General features: G+C 36.1%; 1 protein-coding gene across 1 annotated transcript in view; it reads right to left on the bottom strand.

Moving 5' to 3' along the window:
* LOC139124164 (ceramide synthase 1-like) overlaps window positions 1-19,375 on the bottom strand; it is a 56,167-nt gene that overhangs the window by 22,337 nt on the left and 14,455 nt on the right. Inside the window, exon 2 of the mRNA XM_070690309.1 lies at window positions 18,087-18,246. Within this exon, the coding sequence (XP_070546410.1) occupies window positions 18,087-18,246 (160 nt within the window). The remainder of the gene's footprint in view (window positions 1-18,086; window positions 18,247-19,375) is intronic.

Here is a 19,375-nt window from a genome sequence, read left to right as displayed (position 1 = left end):
TCAAAATTTTTAGAGGTAGGCACAGGTGAGAGGTGAAAAAAACATGTTCTGTCATACAATTTGCAAATTTCTCTAACATCAAGAGACATCAGTGGACTATTTTACCATGATGAGGAGATCAAAAGATGCTGTTATTTACTATTTTCAAAATTAACTTTAATTTTATTCGCTATTTTTAGATTTCTCAAGTGTTTCTTAGCAGACCAAAAAATTGCCACGTAAGTAAATGTTTGCAAGGCGTGTTTATGTGTTTTTGCTGAAAAAACTCCCGAAACTTATCCAAGCTAAGATGGGAATGCAACACAAAGAATTAACACACTATGATCTTACAGTCATTTCATTTTATTGATCAGTTGCAGGCTGTGAAAAAGTGTAATGAACTCTATCTGTACCCTTTGAGTTTTGAAGAGCTGCCCAGACTGGGACAAAACCACAGGGGTCAAAGTTCAACAGTTCATTTGCATATTTGCACTGCCTCTGTTACTACCAGAAACCACATCACTTGAACTTCGACCTCGCACTCAGCAGTATACTCCCCCTATTGACCTATGACCCTGACGAGCTTTGCCATCTTCATCATTCAAGGTCTAGTGATCTCACAGTGTTCATACGACAATGAGTTGAAGTCTGTCTCAGAATAGAATTCTCTAATTGGTGTCTCACATAAACGCACATGGTCTCTCGGGATTGGAAAGCTACGATCATTTTCCGTCTTATAATTGGAGAATATCTGGAGCAAAACGGCGCGCGATGAATAGTTTAAAAGACCATTCTACATAACGAGCATTTTATTCACTGTCAGAAAGGTCAGATACAAAAGGATGTTATTTCACAGGACAAACTATTAGACGCCAGCCTTCATGTGATCAATATTGAGAACATTTCTTTTGATATCAGCAAAAAATACTAGCACAGGTCTTTTGAGGGCAAGTGATCATAACTTTGATGATTTTTTCACTGCTTTTGTTTAGTACTGGTATGTCAACTGTAGTTTCTTGTTCTACCCCATAGCACATTGAGACACACAGAATTCAGCTTGTCAACTCAGCCTGTACATGTGTAAACTGTCTTGTTATTGTTGACAAGTGAATCCGGTCTGGACTAGACCAATAACAATGCATTCTACCATACAAGTAAAGACACTGTGTTGACAGGCTAAATATTAGACAGTTCAACATACTGGTACTTTTGGAATAGAACAAAAACTTGCAATTGACATATAAAACAAAAAGAGTGAAAAAAAATACTTAAAAGTTACAGCCATTGGCCCTTGAATAGACAAACAAGTTTTAATATATTCAAAATCAGCAGTAATTTTGCCTCAAATACAAAAACATCCAAAAATAGCTATACAGCAAAAATGGAAATTATGCAAAACACACTTTGCAAGCCATTGTGTTCCATTCATTTGCTTTGATTTTTTGAGAGCTTGTATAAAGCAGCCCTGGAGCTGTCTCCAATCAAATGTGATACATGTAGTCTACAGAAAATTTTCCTCAACTCTAGACAATTTTAAAGGTATACAGTCACCTGTAATCTAAATATGCCCATATATGGTCAAAGGGCATTCCTTGGTATTCAAAATGCCCATGTGAGGGCGCTGTTTTTAAAAAGCGGCCACCCGCTTAAAATCTGTGATTGGTTAGATTTTCTCTTTCCATGGTAACTGTGGCAAAATTGAAACAGGTGACAGTATACCTTTAAACATCGCATCTACTGGTACTGGTTTAGGCCTGATGCAAAGAAATTTCAAAAACTGCGAAATTCCTAAATTGAGTTAACCTGTTCACCCCCAATTCCCTGTAAACAGATCCACAATCACCAGTTTAATAATGGGTTTGGACCAAACCATAGTGGCTAAAAGGTTGAAGAGTTCAGAAATGTCAGGAGTTGACTCACCCACACACACCCACTCAAATTTTAAGTATATCTTTGAAACCAGAAGACAATAACACTACGCCATATCCACCCACACTCAGCCTGGTGTTTGTTGACTATGGTCCTGCATATTATTCAAAGATAAAATACAGTATCCGCAGTCATAAAAATACGATGGTTGAAAAGTAAGTTCTCCATAGGCTGCAGGAAAGAAAACGGAGGAATTTGAAAATTTTCCTTTTATGCATATTCTGCAAAATACTGTCCCATCTTAATATTGATGTAACTAAACGCCAATTACAAAATACAATATACATGAATCTGCATCTCTTTAACCCTTTATGTGCCCAAGTCAACTTTGCCACATTTATAAAATATCGGTACATGCAACTTGCAAGTCAATTTTTTCAGATTTTTCTCAAAACTTTGATCGAAAGCTGTAGCCATGAAAAGCAATCTCCCTTTGGTAAAATTGTAAAAAAATTTCAGAAAAAAAAAAATTGTACAGTGTTGCACCGAAATTTTTTTGGGACAAAATACAGCACTCAAACTTTTAACTGTAAAGGTGCGCCCTCAGTGCCGATTTTATGCACATCTCTAGCTCAAAAGTGGTCTCTATGCTAAAGAAAAGTTACAAATATTGATAGGAGGGAAATTTCACAACATTTCTAAGCTGAGTAGTAGAGTCTGGCAATTTTGAATGTGACACTAGTGCACTGGTGCTGTACTGGGTCGATTACAGGACACTTGGGGTCAAGGGTCAACACTCAGTACTTGAAATACCCACATTGGTACTAAGGTTACAAACATTACCTGAGATCTGATACAGAAAAACAACAATAACATTTTTGTCAACTCATGTCACATCCTTATACATACAGAAAACTTATTGCCTATTTACTGAATCTTGCTGGTATGATATCAGTTTATTTGCTGCTAGTGTGAGTGAGGACAAAAATCCTGACAACAGATCATCAACGTCACCACAAAAACAACACACAGAACTGCCACATGTTAAAACTAATTATTATACATCTACTATCGAGAACAGTGAAATTTTGAAAGCACCAATAATGCCGTTCAGAACGCCTGTTCCGTAACTTTTACAGTTTCGAGGAACACCAACCCCTGTGGCTGCATCTACACATTCACTGTTGAACAGTTTCGAGGAACCCTTCGGATGCCAGGCATCACCCGACACAAAGCGGAGGGCGACACGCTGCACCTATGTCCTTGTGCATCCTTTGCTGTTTGCAGTATCTTCCTAATAACCCCACAGTATGGGACAATGATGACTTAAATTTTTCAAAATATGTTTGCTGTTGAAAAACATTTCTCCTAGCTAATGTTCAACAGTCTCCACACAGCTCACTCTGTCTCTCCACAACACAAAGGACACCTGCAGATAACGATGTCACAGATTCAGATCACTATCAGGTTTCCGCCAATTGAAACATATTTTAGTTTCCTGGTACCACTAACAGTTCTGATGCTTCCCTAGAATATTCTAAGTGAGCAACTTAATATATTCTGAACATTTTTCAGTTATTTTTCTGACTTTTGTAACAATTTTTCTAAAAAGAAATGCTTTCACACACCAAAATACAGCATCTCATCACATTATTCAGGTGATTATTTTACTTTACAGCAGACATTTATTCCAACAATTTATCTTGATTAAAAAAAAGACATTTTGACAGATGAAAATAAAAACACAGCAAAAGAGTGTTACAGGAAATTCTTCACAAAATCTGATGAACTTTTTTGGAAATGTTAAAATTGAACTAACGGTAGATGTGAAGACTGTTGCAGAATGTTTTGTCATTGATTTCAATGTTTGATTTATCCTGACTGGGGACAAGTTCCGGAGACTATCTAAAATTATGGGTTTTCACAACAGTACAAAGTGCAATATCTGCCTGGGTGAACAAAATGTTATAAACTAATTATAGCGTATGACTTCTCTGTTTGATTTTGTAAGCGTATCAAACACTGACGTCACCCCCTGTACCAGTCTCGGATGGCCAACTCACGATAACTCAAAAGCAAAAATGCACTGTAAACATATTCCGCGTGTACAAAGGTACTCAACGGTCAAAATACGTGTCATCTTCTCAGCTGACAAAACCATTCTGTCAATTTTTAGCAAATGCTGTTAACATTTATTTTAAAATTGTTTGCAATGATATCAGTAGGATGGATCACCTGAGGAACTAGGACACTACCCCTACAGTGTAGTATTTCTTATTGATGCAGTTCTCGGAAGTGATTGAAACAATTATAATTTACGATCCTATGCTCAGAAAAATTTATTCTTCAAACAGCGTTAAAAAAATTTACTTTAATCTGTCCAGTTATTGCATTACACGATGGGTCAGAGTATTTGAACTGAAAAAAATGCTTCCAATCATTTGATCAACCATGGAGCACATTATAAAATATGTTTTATGCCAGATTTGAAACAGAATTTGTAAAGAGTATGAACAATCTGCGAGCATTTAAAACTTGCAGATTAATCAGCCAGGTGTGACTGGCTATAATTTGCAACATTGTCACAGTTTAAATTGCAATTTCATATCTGTTTTTTTTTTTAAACTTGTAACATTATTTAAATTTTTTTTGTACTTGCAACATTGTTACATTTTCTATGGCAAATTGTAATTTCAGTTATTTTATAATTGCAACATTTTTATAGATTCTATAGCAAGTTGCAATGTCAGCTATTTTATAATTGCAATGTTGTTAGTTTTTTATAACAAGTTGCAATTACAGCTATTTCACAATTGCAACATTGTTACAGTTCTATAGCAAGTTGCAATTTTAGTTATTTTTATAATTGCAACATTTTTAGTTTCTGTAGCAGTTTGTAATATCGAAGTTTTTATTTGATAAAAAACAGTAGACTTGCAAAGAACCTTTGAATTTGAAGTGAATAGACAAGTATACATCAAGAATACTGGATAATAAAGTACAATAAATGTACCATGAAAGTGTATGATAAGAACAATAAGCAAATAATAAATGAGATATCAGTTGGCAATAAGTACTATAAATGTACCATTTATGCATACAGTCAGAACAATGAGTATACATTGAATGTCCAACAAGAGGGCAATAATTGTATGATGAATGAGTGATAATTATACAATTTGTATTCCAAATGTGTTTATTATGTATCAACACACCTGTGCAGTATTTTTAAACTTTTGAATTTTTGATACAGAGTAGCAATATCATTGTCCTTGTTCAGTCCCCTCCCCCCCTCTGCAGTGCTTCAAAATAGATCCAAATTTTCTCTCCAAAATATGACATGTGGGGCAGGATGTGCTTACTATTTATGAAACACCTGACATCGCTTCCTGGCCTTTGCCAGAGGTCCATAGATCTTTCTTTCATGGATGTGACTCCGTTGTGTGTACTGGTGATTTACTGTCTGTTCTGTGCTGTTTTGTGTCTGTCTTTGTAGCAATTGACATTGTAATATGGTAACAAATGTTGACTTGTTGTTAGATTACGGATGGGTGTGATTGTGACTTTTTTCACAACGTACACAGGGTATAGAACAGTCTGACCTTGAGGTTCGTCCAAACAAGTTTCACAACTTTCAAATACGTGCCCTCTGACCTGCTCATCCCTGTATACAAATGTAATCGATCCATTTATGAATTAGCAATTAAAGTGATTTAGGCCAAAGTTTGGCAAGGAAAGGGTTTCCCTGACTATCTGTGACAGGGCTAGAGTTTTACGAGATGCCGGTTTTACAAACGCCTGCGAGATGACATCATCCTGTACAAAGTTAACCCAACCTCCCTATCAACAAACTGAAGTTTCGCATCCCAGGATGTTAGAAGTTAAGCCTGGACCTTTGCACGTTTGATGAGATTGAGAGGTGATAAGACTACTACATTGATGAGTAACAGCAGACAATGTCTGACAGGGGAGTGGGCACTAGGGGATCCATAACAAAATCTCAATATATACCTACGACAAAGCGATAGTTTTACAATTATAGAAATCATGAATAAATTGTGTATATTAGAAACAATGAACCAAAACTGTGGTAGTTATCAAATGGTGTTAATCAAGCAAGGGCATCTATTACAGGAAGAGATTAGGGCAGTGAGAAATTGTAGCATGACCTGGAATTGACCAAAGCTTGCCTTCTGTACACTGTACCTAATAGGGTAGAATTTCCACATGTTAAAGTTACCAGTAGAGTACCATCTACATGTAACTCACAACCAGTTTGAGTCAAACTACAGCATTTCTAGAGATTTCTCAGCATCAGCCTTATACTAGTAAATGTAATACGTGAAATGTTCTCGTATCAAAGACAACTACGGTACTTGAGTCCGAGGCACATCAATTATGCGTGGTGGCTGCATTTGTCCTGAGCAACCTTAATTATCAGAGATCTCAATACATGATACAGCTGTTTAGGTTTATTTGTAGATTCACATCAGATGCAATTACTGAGGGCTGATATGATCTTGTGATCAGTATTTTGATAAGCTATCTCATCATCTTGGATTCAATTGTATTTAAGTTACCTGGACTCTACCATTCATTACATAGGGGAGGTCTACCACCCTGGTGAGCCAGTTCCTTGCAATGGTTGCTAACAGTAAACTCTGATCTAAAACCTTATATCCTGGTTCACCCCTTAAACAAATTTGAAGTATTCTGAACGGTAATGGGGGTGGTTTTTGATATTAATTCTACAGTAATGGTGCAATTACTGTCCAAACAGACGTAAAGCTCCAAAAGCTGGTAGTTTTCATTTATTTCATACAAACCATACATCATCCGTTTGCCGACATTATTAAAAAAAATTTGCGCAACAATGACGGTAATATTTTCTGAATAATGGATGACATTTTTCATTTCACTGAACGCCGTATGGCATATCTGAAAATTTCATGATGCATTAGAAATCTAAAGCATGTGGCATGTTTGAAACAATGTCTGAATGGTAATGAACCCTGACATTAAAAGGGAAAGGGTCGTACTGTTTGCCGCTGTGTGTATGGGACTCATACAACAGGTCAGTTGCTATGCACAACATATCCCAGCATCCCTTGTGCATACCCAAAATTTTAAAATGGCTGCTGTACCAAAACTGGCAACCAAGTTTATTTGGCAAACTGTTGCAGTGATTTGAAAACTACAAAACTGGTGAACTATGAACATGCATCAAACGCTAAATTTGTTTCACATTTGCTCGACATTAATCGCCAATGTCTGGGAAGAAAACTGTTTAAACGAGAAAGTCACAGAGCTGTAGACGAGATGACCCCCCCCCCCTTTGAATTACACTGCCTTCATCTTTTCTATCATAATGACATATCTTAGAAGTTGAAATCTTCAGTAAAGCAGAAGACTGTCAAAGAATTTAATTCTGTCACTTGTTTTTTCCCACATACTCAAGCTCAACAACATTATCCAGAACAGTGGAAATCAACAGATTGCTGTATCAAGGTAAAACTAGAAAACAGTAAACAGTACAAATCAACCTACATGTATTTGAATTATCAGTATATGAACAGAAATAAGTTAGAATACCTTAATATACAGATGTGAGCATATCAACTGTCCAATAAATTTTATGCCCACTCTGTTTGAAGCTTTTCTTGCAGGGTTTGAATATATATATATATATATATATATATATATATATATATATATATATATATATATATATATATATATATATATATATAGTTGTCAGAATCATTCAAATCAAGATAACTCACACAATTTCATGAACGACAGGTCATTGAACCCGATTAAATGAAATACTAAGACAAATACATAAACAGTTCAAAAAAGCTGGGACAGGAAATGAAAACTAAACATGTCTACATATCATTACTGTTAATGTATAATATTCATGTATTGTCACAGCTCACAGTTCATTCATGCAAAAATTTTGACTAAATTTTGTAATTTTGACAAAAAGTGACGAGACAATAACGAGGCCCCCAATCTCAGATAGCATTAAATTTTAATGATATTCTAAAATAGATAATATTTTTGTCTAATTCAAATAAAGGTGCACATCATGAGTATATTCAATGATATTAAAGGGAATATTCTAGGTTACTCTCATGACAAAACAAAAGTAAATATACAGACATGTAGTTTGGGAAACCACACTATTTAAAGCGCTCGTAATCCACATTGGAAAATTGTTTTTTAATTATTATTTATGTTTTAATTTCTTTAAGGGATTAAGTTACGGAGGACTTGTAACACAAAGCGTGTAGAATAAAAAAGATAATCACATGTAAATTTTATGCCGAACAAGGTTGTATATGTACATGCTATGATGACTAACTAAAATCGGCTCTTGTCAAAATACTGAACTACCAAATGCTGTTTTTTTCCTGTTTCGCATAATTCATATTAATGCCAACAGAATCGAATAAGCCGAAGTGAATTCCTTTTGTGAGCCTGCCGTTTTATTTGAATTAAAGTACAGTGTCGTATAATCATTATTTATAAAATTGCTTTTGAAAAAATAAATTGTTGAGAAATGTCTTGCTCACTGAACGGTAGCTGAGTGTTGGATGCGAGCATCCATTAACACTGAATGATGTATCGACTGAGGAGTCAACACTAATCACTAAATTTACATCCTCACTGCGTGGACATGACATAAAATGGCAAATGTTGTTAATATTTTTTATGATATATTGACGACGCTTTGCGTTAATGTTGAATGTACCAGATGGTCCCACGTTTAGAATTTAATTCATGATTCTTGGACATACAACGTGTTGGATGCGTGAGGATGGGCCGTTTGAGTGTGTACACGTTTTCGACATCAGTTGATTTATCACTGAAGATGCAATATGTACACACGCACACATCCTGGCTACCATGGAATTACGACACATTTGTGTCCACTCAGATATAAAATTATGCATGTTGGCTACTGCAGTGGTCTGTGGTCAGAAGGCAAAGAGAATTTGATGATGGTACAAGCATTCTGTTAAAACACACATAGGCACATGACTACTGGTATAAATTCAACATTTGTCCTTGTTTTGTTTATACTATCAAATTGAAATCCAGATTTCAGCAATTTGACACAAAAGCTGACTTCAATTCAAAAGGGATTTCATTATAATCAGCTATTTGATGAAATAATCAACAGAAATAATCAGTTTTATTGACAGAGAGTCAATAAAAATTTATCTTTTCATTACACTGGAGTTATTTCTCAGTTTGAGAATATATAAATTTTTCTCACACAGCATTTCAAAAATTACATCAAGAATGTTATTGTTCATGAAGCAAGACTACGTCAAATATTTAAAAATTTCACTTTCAATGGATTAAATTGAAATATTTGAAAAATTCACTTTCTGTAAATTCTACTCAAATACTTGAAAAATGCAGTTTCTTTCGATTTATATTCATACAATTTGTAAATTTGTAACAGAATTAGTCTGAGAAGGATTAAAGTTTTTTAAAATCCTTCTGGCATATCACCGTGTCAGATAAAAACCTTATGAGAAAGAAAAAACTCCCGATGGGAAACATCAAGCTATCATATATGACAAGTATGAAAGAGCAATTTGATAGAATACTGGGTCTGCACAGAGTCGCTTTGAAATTCCATATTATCCTGGGGCTCTGTTTCTCTGTCTTCACCACGCAAGTCACCATAATTACAACATGCAGATTTTAACCCTTTGAGCGCCAAAGTCAATTTTTGTCGCCCTATAAAATATACCTCAGCCAATTTTTGTCAGATTTTTGCCAAAATTTTGATGAAAAACTGTGGCAAATGAAATGCTGTGTTCATTTGGTCTAAAATCATCAGAAAAATTACAGAAAAGTTCATAAAAATTGGTAAAATGTTGCACTGAAATTTTGGTGGGAAAAAATACCGTACAACACTCAAAGGATTAATAAGCGAAACCATCACAGACAGACAAAGTGTGATAGGCAAGGCAGTATCTTCATTTACGATGTATTTTACAACCTGTATACCTGTCGCACGAATATCAGGGTAGATGAACATCAAAAAACAATTAGACAGGCTTCTTGCTATTCTCATAGAAAGATTTGAACATTTCAAAGATAAGTCATACCAGTACTGAGAGAGAATTTTAATCTTTGCCGTCTGCTTGCCCCCATTTATTTTGCTGTCAACGTATTTTATTCTTGACCAGTATTCACCAAATTTTCATTATAACGGCAGGAATAATTTGTGTATTGTTTGACTAAGGACATAGGTTTGGTTGAGGGAAAATTCTTCATTGAGATCTCTGGGCAAGATCAAAAAATCTCACCATTCTAAATTTAAATCCCGTATGTTCTACATGGAGATCTGACCGGTGTAAATGGAAAGTTTGGTGACAACAGGGCAAAAACAAACAAACAAACAAACTCTTTCTTGTTGACGAATCTGACAGTTGCAGTTACCTTTTGTTCCACTGGTCCTATGGCTGACCAGCACACTAACCTCAACTTTTCATTTCACTTTGGTACAACCCAATGGAGTGCCAGGTATATAAACATTGAAATGGGGGTGTACAATGTAGTCGATGAGTCATTCAGCCCAAATTGACAAAGCACCATCTCAACAGCGTTCATTTTAATGACACAAAATTTGCATTTCTCAGATATTGGTAAGAACTTACCCAAGAAAATTGTTCGAAGTTCCTGAATTGACAAACAGAGGTGAGTTATAAAATAATAACAGATGGTCATTTTGTAAAAACCTTCTTGGAACTTGGACCATCAACATTACACATTTAATTTACTATTTCTTTTATGTGTTAAAAACATAAGACCTACAAGACGAAAGCACCACCATACAATCAATATTTGGAATGGCTTTGAAAAATTGATCCCCTGGGAATTACTTTTCAAATGAGACGCGAATTCCAACCATGAAGTCAAATTAAAACTAATGACTCGGAGTTTTGAGACAGAACAAGAACACAAAACAAATTAAGTGTGTGTGTTTGCATACCATTCATTTATTTATTCATTTATAAAAAGAAGTTATTAACAGAGAAGAAGTGGCCATTGAACTCTTTCAGCTGAAGTTATCCATGCAAGCAGGATAAATTTTACGACAACTTTGACAAGATACAGATGCTAAAACAACATGCATTCAAGTAGGTTACTACTGATACAACTCTGCCATTTACCATTCAGTAAATTCTTGATCAGATTCAAACTAACCTTATACAACAACTAGTCACCTAGCAAAGACATTACAGTCAAAACCACTTGGCTTAAAGAGCCCTAGTAATGCTGACTTTCGATGATTTTTTCATTATTTTTATTTTATATATCAATTACAACTTCTTATTCAGCTCCCCAAAGAATGTTGAAACACCCACTATTTAGCTTGTCAACTTATCGTTCAAATGTGTAAAATGCACTTTTATTGTTACTTTTGAATTGAAGTCCAGACCAGAAGTCAGTTTTCAACAATAACAATGCAGTTTACAACCATAGGGGCTGAGTTGACAAGCTGGATACTGTGTATATGCGGGAGAAGAACAAGGAATTATAATTCGCATTCAAAATAAAAATGGTGAAATTATCATAAAATATTAGCATTACTGGGCCTTTAATCCCCACTCTCAAAAAAGTGTTTCAATAACTGAGAAATAAAGTTGCCAGTTTTCTGACATGCCACCCCTCTACATGTACATGCTGTAGAATTCACTTGCACACATACATACTCGCTATCATACATGGCACTCAATCTTTCTATTAAAGCAATAAAGATAAAGGAGGGACGGGGTCTTGGAAGGAGGGGGTTTCCGTCTTTGCAAAACATGTAATCAATGCAACACCATCTGAACTGCTAATGTTGCTGTGAGGTTTTCACCTTGGGGTATTATCACATCTCGTAAATCTCTACTTGCTGTCTGTAAATTAAGAATTACTACTCTGAAAATAACGACAAAATACCAAGTATTCGTCCAATAAGCACACTGTGTATTAGGGTGGAATGTCAATTAAGTGTTATTGTTGACAACTGAATTTGTGTCTAGACTTGACTTCATTTGTCACTAACAACAAGGCATATTACACACAATATACTGCATTGTGTTGGCATATACTCAGTATTTCATGACAACTTGGAGAGAAGAATATATACAAAGAATAACCTTGTGTTATGAAATTATTATACAAAGTTACAGCTTTTCGGCTAATATTTTTGTTTTTCAGAATACTTCATGGAGACAAAGAGTAATTGACAGAACACAAGCCCAGACAACATGACCAATGTTAAAACATTTTAAATATATGTATACCGGGTATTACTGTGCAGGCAGACTATATTCACTGATTCCAGACATATGGTACCATTGCTAATTAGAATATTGGTTCATTGTAACATTTTCTTCTATTAAAATATTTTTTTTTAATTCTGATAACCTGAATGTTTATTTCTTGTGACTGTAATCATTAAGTCTGGTTAAGCGTTACATTTTTAACTTTTACAGAAGACAGAAATCATAGCTGTGGAAACAAAACACCCAAGACTGAAAGATTTTGTGCTGTATTGGTTCCGTCAACTCCAACCCAAACAACAAACGATGGCGTATTATAGACTGTGGTGAACTCAAAGAAATGAAGTACCACCCACACGTGACACCATAGGCTTTGCAATCATGCATAACAAAGTTTTAGCCTAACTTAACTTGCTGTCAAGCCTGGTTACATAATGACAAAGAGTGCTCTCACCCCCTCTGGGAGCCTTGTAAAGCAGTCTTCTTACTCAATATGCCGTCAATAGAAACAACAGTACAATATGATTGGTTCCAACAAGATTTGTTGAAGACAGATGGACAGTCAACACAGTGCCTTCAGTTGTTGTTTGGGTTGGAGTTTGCAGAGACACATACTGAATCTTTCAGTCATAAAATATCCCTGATTTTGCTGGTTTTCACAAATACTGCCTACATTGTACCACCAGGGCAACAATACGACCTGTCAGCAATTTTCCACATAACAATACTGAAATTATTTTTTTTTCCTTTGAGACAAAACAGGGCATAATTAATATCATAAAATTAACAATGCTATAGGGAAACTGGTTACCATGTAGCAAAACTATTTTTATGCGCAAGGGTACATTGTTTCATATAAGTAATGAGTTAATTAAGCAGGCACTCTTGATTTGCATATGGATTATGCAACATTGTATCAAAATATATTGATACATTCATGGAAGCTGTCACAGTTGATGTGCACAATTGTAATACAATGCCAGATGTAGCAACTTACAAGCAACATTGTAATATAATGCCAGATGTAGGCATGTATCAATATACACTTTACAACAACTGCATCAAACCTTCACTGGAAATGCAGTCATATTTGCATAACAAGGAGAACTTCTCAGTTGGAATAGTGGCTTGCTGTGTAGTGCTTGTTTCATACAATGTTTATCAAGTAGCAATTTTATTGATTTTCTCCTACATCAGTAACAATATCTGCTTCATTGACAAAATATGAATTTTTTTTAATAATTTTTCCCATTCATATAATAGTGTTAATGGTTCTTGTTTTGTTCCAATAGAGCTTAAGTTTGACCACATGTGTACATTTTACATGCAAGTATGTAAAATAGTATAAAATATACAATGAATATTTTATATTTTGCTTAAATTCAATGCACCTTTCTTCGGTGTTTTCCTCATTGAGAACAGAAATTCTCTGATTGTAGGTTTGTAAATTCTGATTCTTGTTATCTGTCATGCCTTTGCACTCACTATAGAAGAATCATGTATATTAAATATTTTTGAAGTTATTTTCAATTTTTGCTTTATTGTATAATTTTTCAAAAAAATAATTATGTGGTTAGTAACACTGAAATTTTTCAAGCACAAATGCAACTTGCGTGAATATTTTTTCTTTAATGATGATAATCGATTTTTTTTGTCTAAATTTGGTAAATTTGATAAGAAAAAACACTCAGAAATCACAGGCATAAAGGGAAAAATGTAAAACACCTGAGGAGCCCTAAAATTTAAATACAAGCTACATGTAATACATGTACCATCCTTTGTTATGACAGCAATAATGCGGTTGAAGAATTGAACAGCATCAATGATACCACAGACAAACGGGAACACCCAGTTGCTTGCACAAATTTGATGCTGTGGACCATCATCAGCACTAATTACCTCACAAGAAATTTTCATTTAAGTTCCCCGATGGATGAACACAGCAAAACCCTGACCTAATTACAGTTACTCAGATGTTCTGAAAGCTTCTCATGCTTAATGGTTCACTAGATTTTGAATTAATCTTTTCCTGCATACAGATACATTAAAGTAAAGTACCTCGGCCTTCCTTATGAACACCAGGATATGAGAGCAGAATCTGTCTTCCAAACATATTTTTCCTAAAGATTTGTGTTTTCAAAAATTCATCAATATGATTTCTCTTTAAAATTTCAAAGGCCTAATTTTACTGTTATCATCCTGGAAAGGTACATGAGAAAACTCAGAAATAATGGCAAGTGCAAGGATTGTCATATGTATTCCGGGCATGTATTCTATGAATAATGTATGACATGCATTGAAATGTATGATGATTCTGAGATCTACCAAGTGACCAAACAAGCAATATTTCACTGATAGAAAACTGGAATCGTTGGCCATCAACCTGCAGATTTGCGTACTGTGGGAAAATGTGCATTCAAAAGAATTTCATGGTGATTTTTGATATAAAGTCCTTTTATCTGTCACAAACTGCTTCTAAATGTACTGCGATCATGACAAAGTATATCCTACAAATGGAATAGTCTTATCTTCAATGGATCTAGCTTGTCCTCCTCCCAGCATTTGACCTCATTTGACCCTGCAATTCCCCTACGGTGCCATTCACTACAACCAATACATCAGCATCACTTATACGTTTTCTGAATCTAGGTCAGAGATACCAGATAAGTAAAGCTTAAATGCACACAATTTCAATACAGCATCCTCAACATGAGCGAAATAGCAAACCCGATCATGATTCATATGAGTTGGGAGATCTGTATGACAAGGTCACGAGGCAACATGCGATCACATAACTGAAAACGACGACTTTTTGCAGCGTATAATAAATGATGACTGGGTTGTATAAATTTATCTCGGCTTGTATTCTAACTCTCTTTAAAGGTACTTGTACAAAGGTACAGATGTTTCCCATGCTAGAATTACCGCAGGTATTATACGTTACGTAAATCAAAAATCTTCATACATGTATCACCTGAAATGTATCACTTCCATTTCTAATCCCTCTTAACAGATCAGAGTATTTAGCAAATCATAAATTTTCTAATCGACAATTTTCTACTCATGGCAGGTCAATTCTAATCAATATTCAGGTCCAGGATATACCAGTGGTACAAAACAATTGTCCTGAAGGCAATTGTCGAGTACAAACAAAATATTTTCCGACAAAAACCGGAATAGAAACCATTCTACCATGCACATATGCACGGTTTGCTATTATTGTTTACACAAAACACACTTCATAAACACGTACTTTCTTGACCACTGTAAACTTGCCTAAACTGTGGACTCAAAACAGTAGACTGGAAACGGTGTTTACAAGCAAATAACCAATTCTAACACTTGTGGTCACATATTTGCTGACAAAAGAAAACTGACATCATAATTGATCTTGATGGTGTTTAATGAATACTATAATTACCATCAAGTACTTAAAGGTATACAGTCACCTGTAATCTAAATATGCCCATATATGATCAAAGGGGCATTCCTTGGTATTCAAAATACCCGTGTAAGGGCAATGTTTTTAAAAAGCGGCCACCCGCTTATAATCTGTGATTGGTTAGATTTTCTCTTTCCATGGTAACTGTGGAAAAAATTGGAACAGGTGACAGTATACCTTTAAGCAGGCAGCAATAGGGTGAATCCAGCATTTAAATGGACCACGGTAAAAACACACCCACGTGATAAATGCGAATAGAATGCATGTATTTCAAAACTCGCTTGTCCATAAGGGTTTTTTCATGTGATCTTTTGAGCATACCAAGTCTGTAATACACATCGTGTCCTTTTTTTCTGGAGTAGAACCATTTACTATTCACTACTAATCTGATTAAAATCAGATGTAGAGTACGGCAACGTCTTCTTATGCGTATGCGGTATTCTCTCACTGTCACCTCTCACAACATCTGACCAACTCCCATAGAAGGTCGCGTTCAAATCTCGCGCACTGAAGCAGCTAATCAGATTGCACGTTACGCGATCCATTTAAACATACGATCTAATCATCATTCAAATCTGCAGCGTCATGTACACAACACAATCGACACACTTTCTAATTTCAGTCTAGAAATTTGCTGCTGCTAGGCTGCCTTGTACACATTATACTGGAGTCAATAAGGAATAGTAGAGCTGAGCAGCCAAAGTCATTCACTGGCATGGGCAATGCTCACTGTATGTGTATGTCTCAAAAGTTGCCCTGCGTAAGATGCTGTGTGTTCCTGATGTATCTACGGCCTGAGCTCCCACCACAGCCCTGCTGACTGTGCTGTCAGGCGGAATACATGGCGACTGCCGTTCCAATTTGGATCGCACACGAAAAACTACCTTTTCTTACTACTTTCACTCAATCGCTTACTAACAGATTGCAAAAAAAGGATATAAACCAGAGAGGTCGGCAAGTTGCGAGCTCAGCCAGTGGCAGTGCCCGCGCCAACCAACTCAGCTAATGGAAGAGGTCGGCCACTTAAATATGATCATATGATGATTGTCTTCACAGTCAACAGATCCACGCATGCCAATTTTAGTTTTTTGATGTTATTTTGTTGAACATTCAGAAAACAATGATAAGACGGTCCACTCTGAAAAACACGTCAGCCTCGGCGTATCTGCAGAACGCGAGTAGGACGGGCCCGGGCGTACGATCGAGAGGTACAAACTGCAATGACTTTATCGTTGATCGTAGGATGAATAACGTTTTATATGTTATGGTTTGACGGTTGTAAATCGTAAGTTTACAGGGTTTTTTTAATGGAAAGCAAATAAAGATGTACCACACTGTGCGGCCGATGTCATCTTTTACAAGTTGTAGAGAGCTCGCAACTCGCCGAGTTATCCAACTGACCGGGTCGAGCTCACAGATGGCCGACCTCTCTTCTATTCAAAAATTGCTCTCGTCCCAAACCGTTTGTAATAGATTACCAGCGATTCACGGTCGTTAGGTGCCAGGAACCGGCCATATCTTACAAGAACATGTCTAACGGCGTTACCTAATGAGTTACTCGGCCGAAATAGTTAGAAAAGGTAGTTTTTCATGCGCGGTCCAAATCAGGACCGATAACTCGCCATGTATCCTTTCTGCAGGGCTGTAATGGGAGGCCATGTTACGCCGGGAACACACAGCATCGTACTCAGGGTGGTCTCAAAGTCTGTCCGCATGATTTCGTTTGCACAAGTTATTAATAAAAGGTATGTTTCAACATTAAAATTACAGACAGGCGATTTTAAAATTCGCCGAGCGCCTTTGTTATTGCTTGGCGGATAGCTCGGTTACACACTTTTGATTTTCGGGGCCTGATTTTCGTGCGTCTTCTTCGTGCATATGCATGCTTGCGAGGGATACCTATTGTTCTCTGTAAGGCGCCTTTGGATAGGTCGGCTGTTTTGGCCAGAGCGCGAGATTTGAACGCGACCTTCTATGGGAATTGGTCAGATGTAGTGAGAGGCGACAGCGGAGAGAATACCGCGTACGCATAAGAAGACGTCGCCGTACTCTACATCTGATTTTAATCAGAGTGTATTCACTACTTAACTGGTATCTCAATTAATAATAATTAGGATGGTACTACTACACACAAATCAGTTCAACCTTGTTTAGGGTGGTCACTGGTGTGACATAATATATTAGGTCATAGGTCATATACAGTCAGGGTTCAAAGTGTCAATAAATTTTAACATAGACAAAATGTCGGATCAGGGTTCAAAAGGTTAAAAACCTTCAAAAGTGACATAAAATGTGGACTCAGGGTTCAAAAGGTTAATTAACCATTATAATCATTGATTACAGAGACATAAAATGTGGGGTCAGATTTCAAAAGATTACAAACCTTTGATAGCGACATAAAATGTGGGGTCAAGGTTCAAAAGGTTAATTAACTTTTATGAAGACATGAAGTGTTGGGTCAGGGTTCAAATGTTTAAGAGACACAAAAGATTTACCTGCAAAGATCAGCCTGGGTTCTTGAAAGATGTTGTTACCCTTGAAAAACAGGATGTAACAGCAGTATGTCCACGAACACATGTACCATATTGATTTGAAGGAGCTTTCTGGAGCTTTGGCTTCATCTTCTTCGTCAAGCTTGAGTCTCCGGTAGAATGGCTATCAGGGGGAAACACAAAAACACCAGAAATTACATCACTGCTTTAGCCAGGTAAGATATGTTGGTACATATTTCAAGACAACAACATAAGTTTATCCCTTCACCTAAAGACTTGTGGTACATCCAGTTTTTTTGTCAATGAGCAGAGACTAATCTGCAGGAAAACGGGGTGAAAACAATAAACAAATTTAGATACTATGCTAGCAGCAATTTTGGCTGAAACAGAAGTTGACTCAAAATGAGGGAAAAATTTTCACGGTGACAGAAGTAAAGTTGACCAAAAATGAGGGACAAGATGTGCTCACTCCAATCATAATACCTGACATCACTCCCTCGTGTTATTCAATGTGGTCCACACTTTCCTTTCATATTTATACACTTGAGAATTATTTGATAATTATATGGCACTTATCATATTTGTCTACTCATTGTGTACATCTCAAACATATACTAGTAAATACCGATATACAGTACAATGCGCCATTTTGATGAACTCAGCATCATGACCTCCACATGACCTCAAATCCTCGTATTCTGGGCAGTATACTGTGTAGTATGTATTTTTTACATGCAGCATTTGTCTATCAAAAAAGTGAAAAATTTTGTCTCCATTATGAGACGTGGTTGCACAAAACACAAACCCAAACACAACTAATGGAAATTGTTTAGAAAAGGATGCAAATAATTGGGGTCAACAGAGATGTAAACCATTCAAATACAGACAGAAAGCCTACAGACAGAACTTATCAGTGAATTGCCGGAGAAATTATTACCTAAGAGTAATAAAGCACTAATGTTTACAATGACGTGTCCACAAATAGGCCTTTTACTAGAATCGCTCCGACTCGCTTTAATAATTCGGCGATGTGATCTTTGTGCAGTTACAACAACTTAATTTCAGGACTGTAAGTTCTGCCATTAAAAACCCTTGAACACTTGTGCAAAGCAAATTTTATATTTCCTGCGGCTGAACAGACTGTACCATTGGGATTCAGTGTGAAAAGGTAAAATCTATCTTGACAGCTTTAATACTTGGATGCACACAGAGTTAGATTATGCTTTGTGTCGGAAAACCTGCACTGCCGTTATACCAGTACCTTCTTAACCCTTTGAGTGCCAAAGTCAACT

The sequence above is a fragment of the Ptychodera flava genome (assembly GCF_041260155.1).
Source record: "Ptychodera flava strain L36383 chromosome 23 unlocalized genomic scaffold, AS_Pfla_20210202 Scaffold_23__1_contigs__length_28996876_pilon, whole genome shotgun sequence".
In the NCBI taxonomy this organism is placed as follows: domain Eukaryota; kingdom Metazoa; phylum Hemichordata; class Enteropneusta; family Ptychoderidae; genus Ptychodera; species Ptychodera flava.
This window is presented reverse-complemented; position numbering and strand designations above follow the sequence as displayed.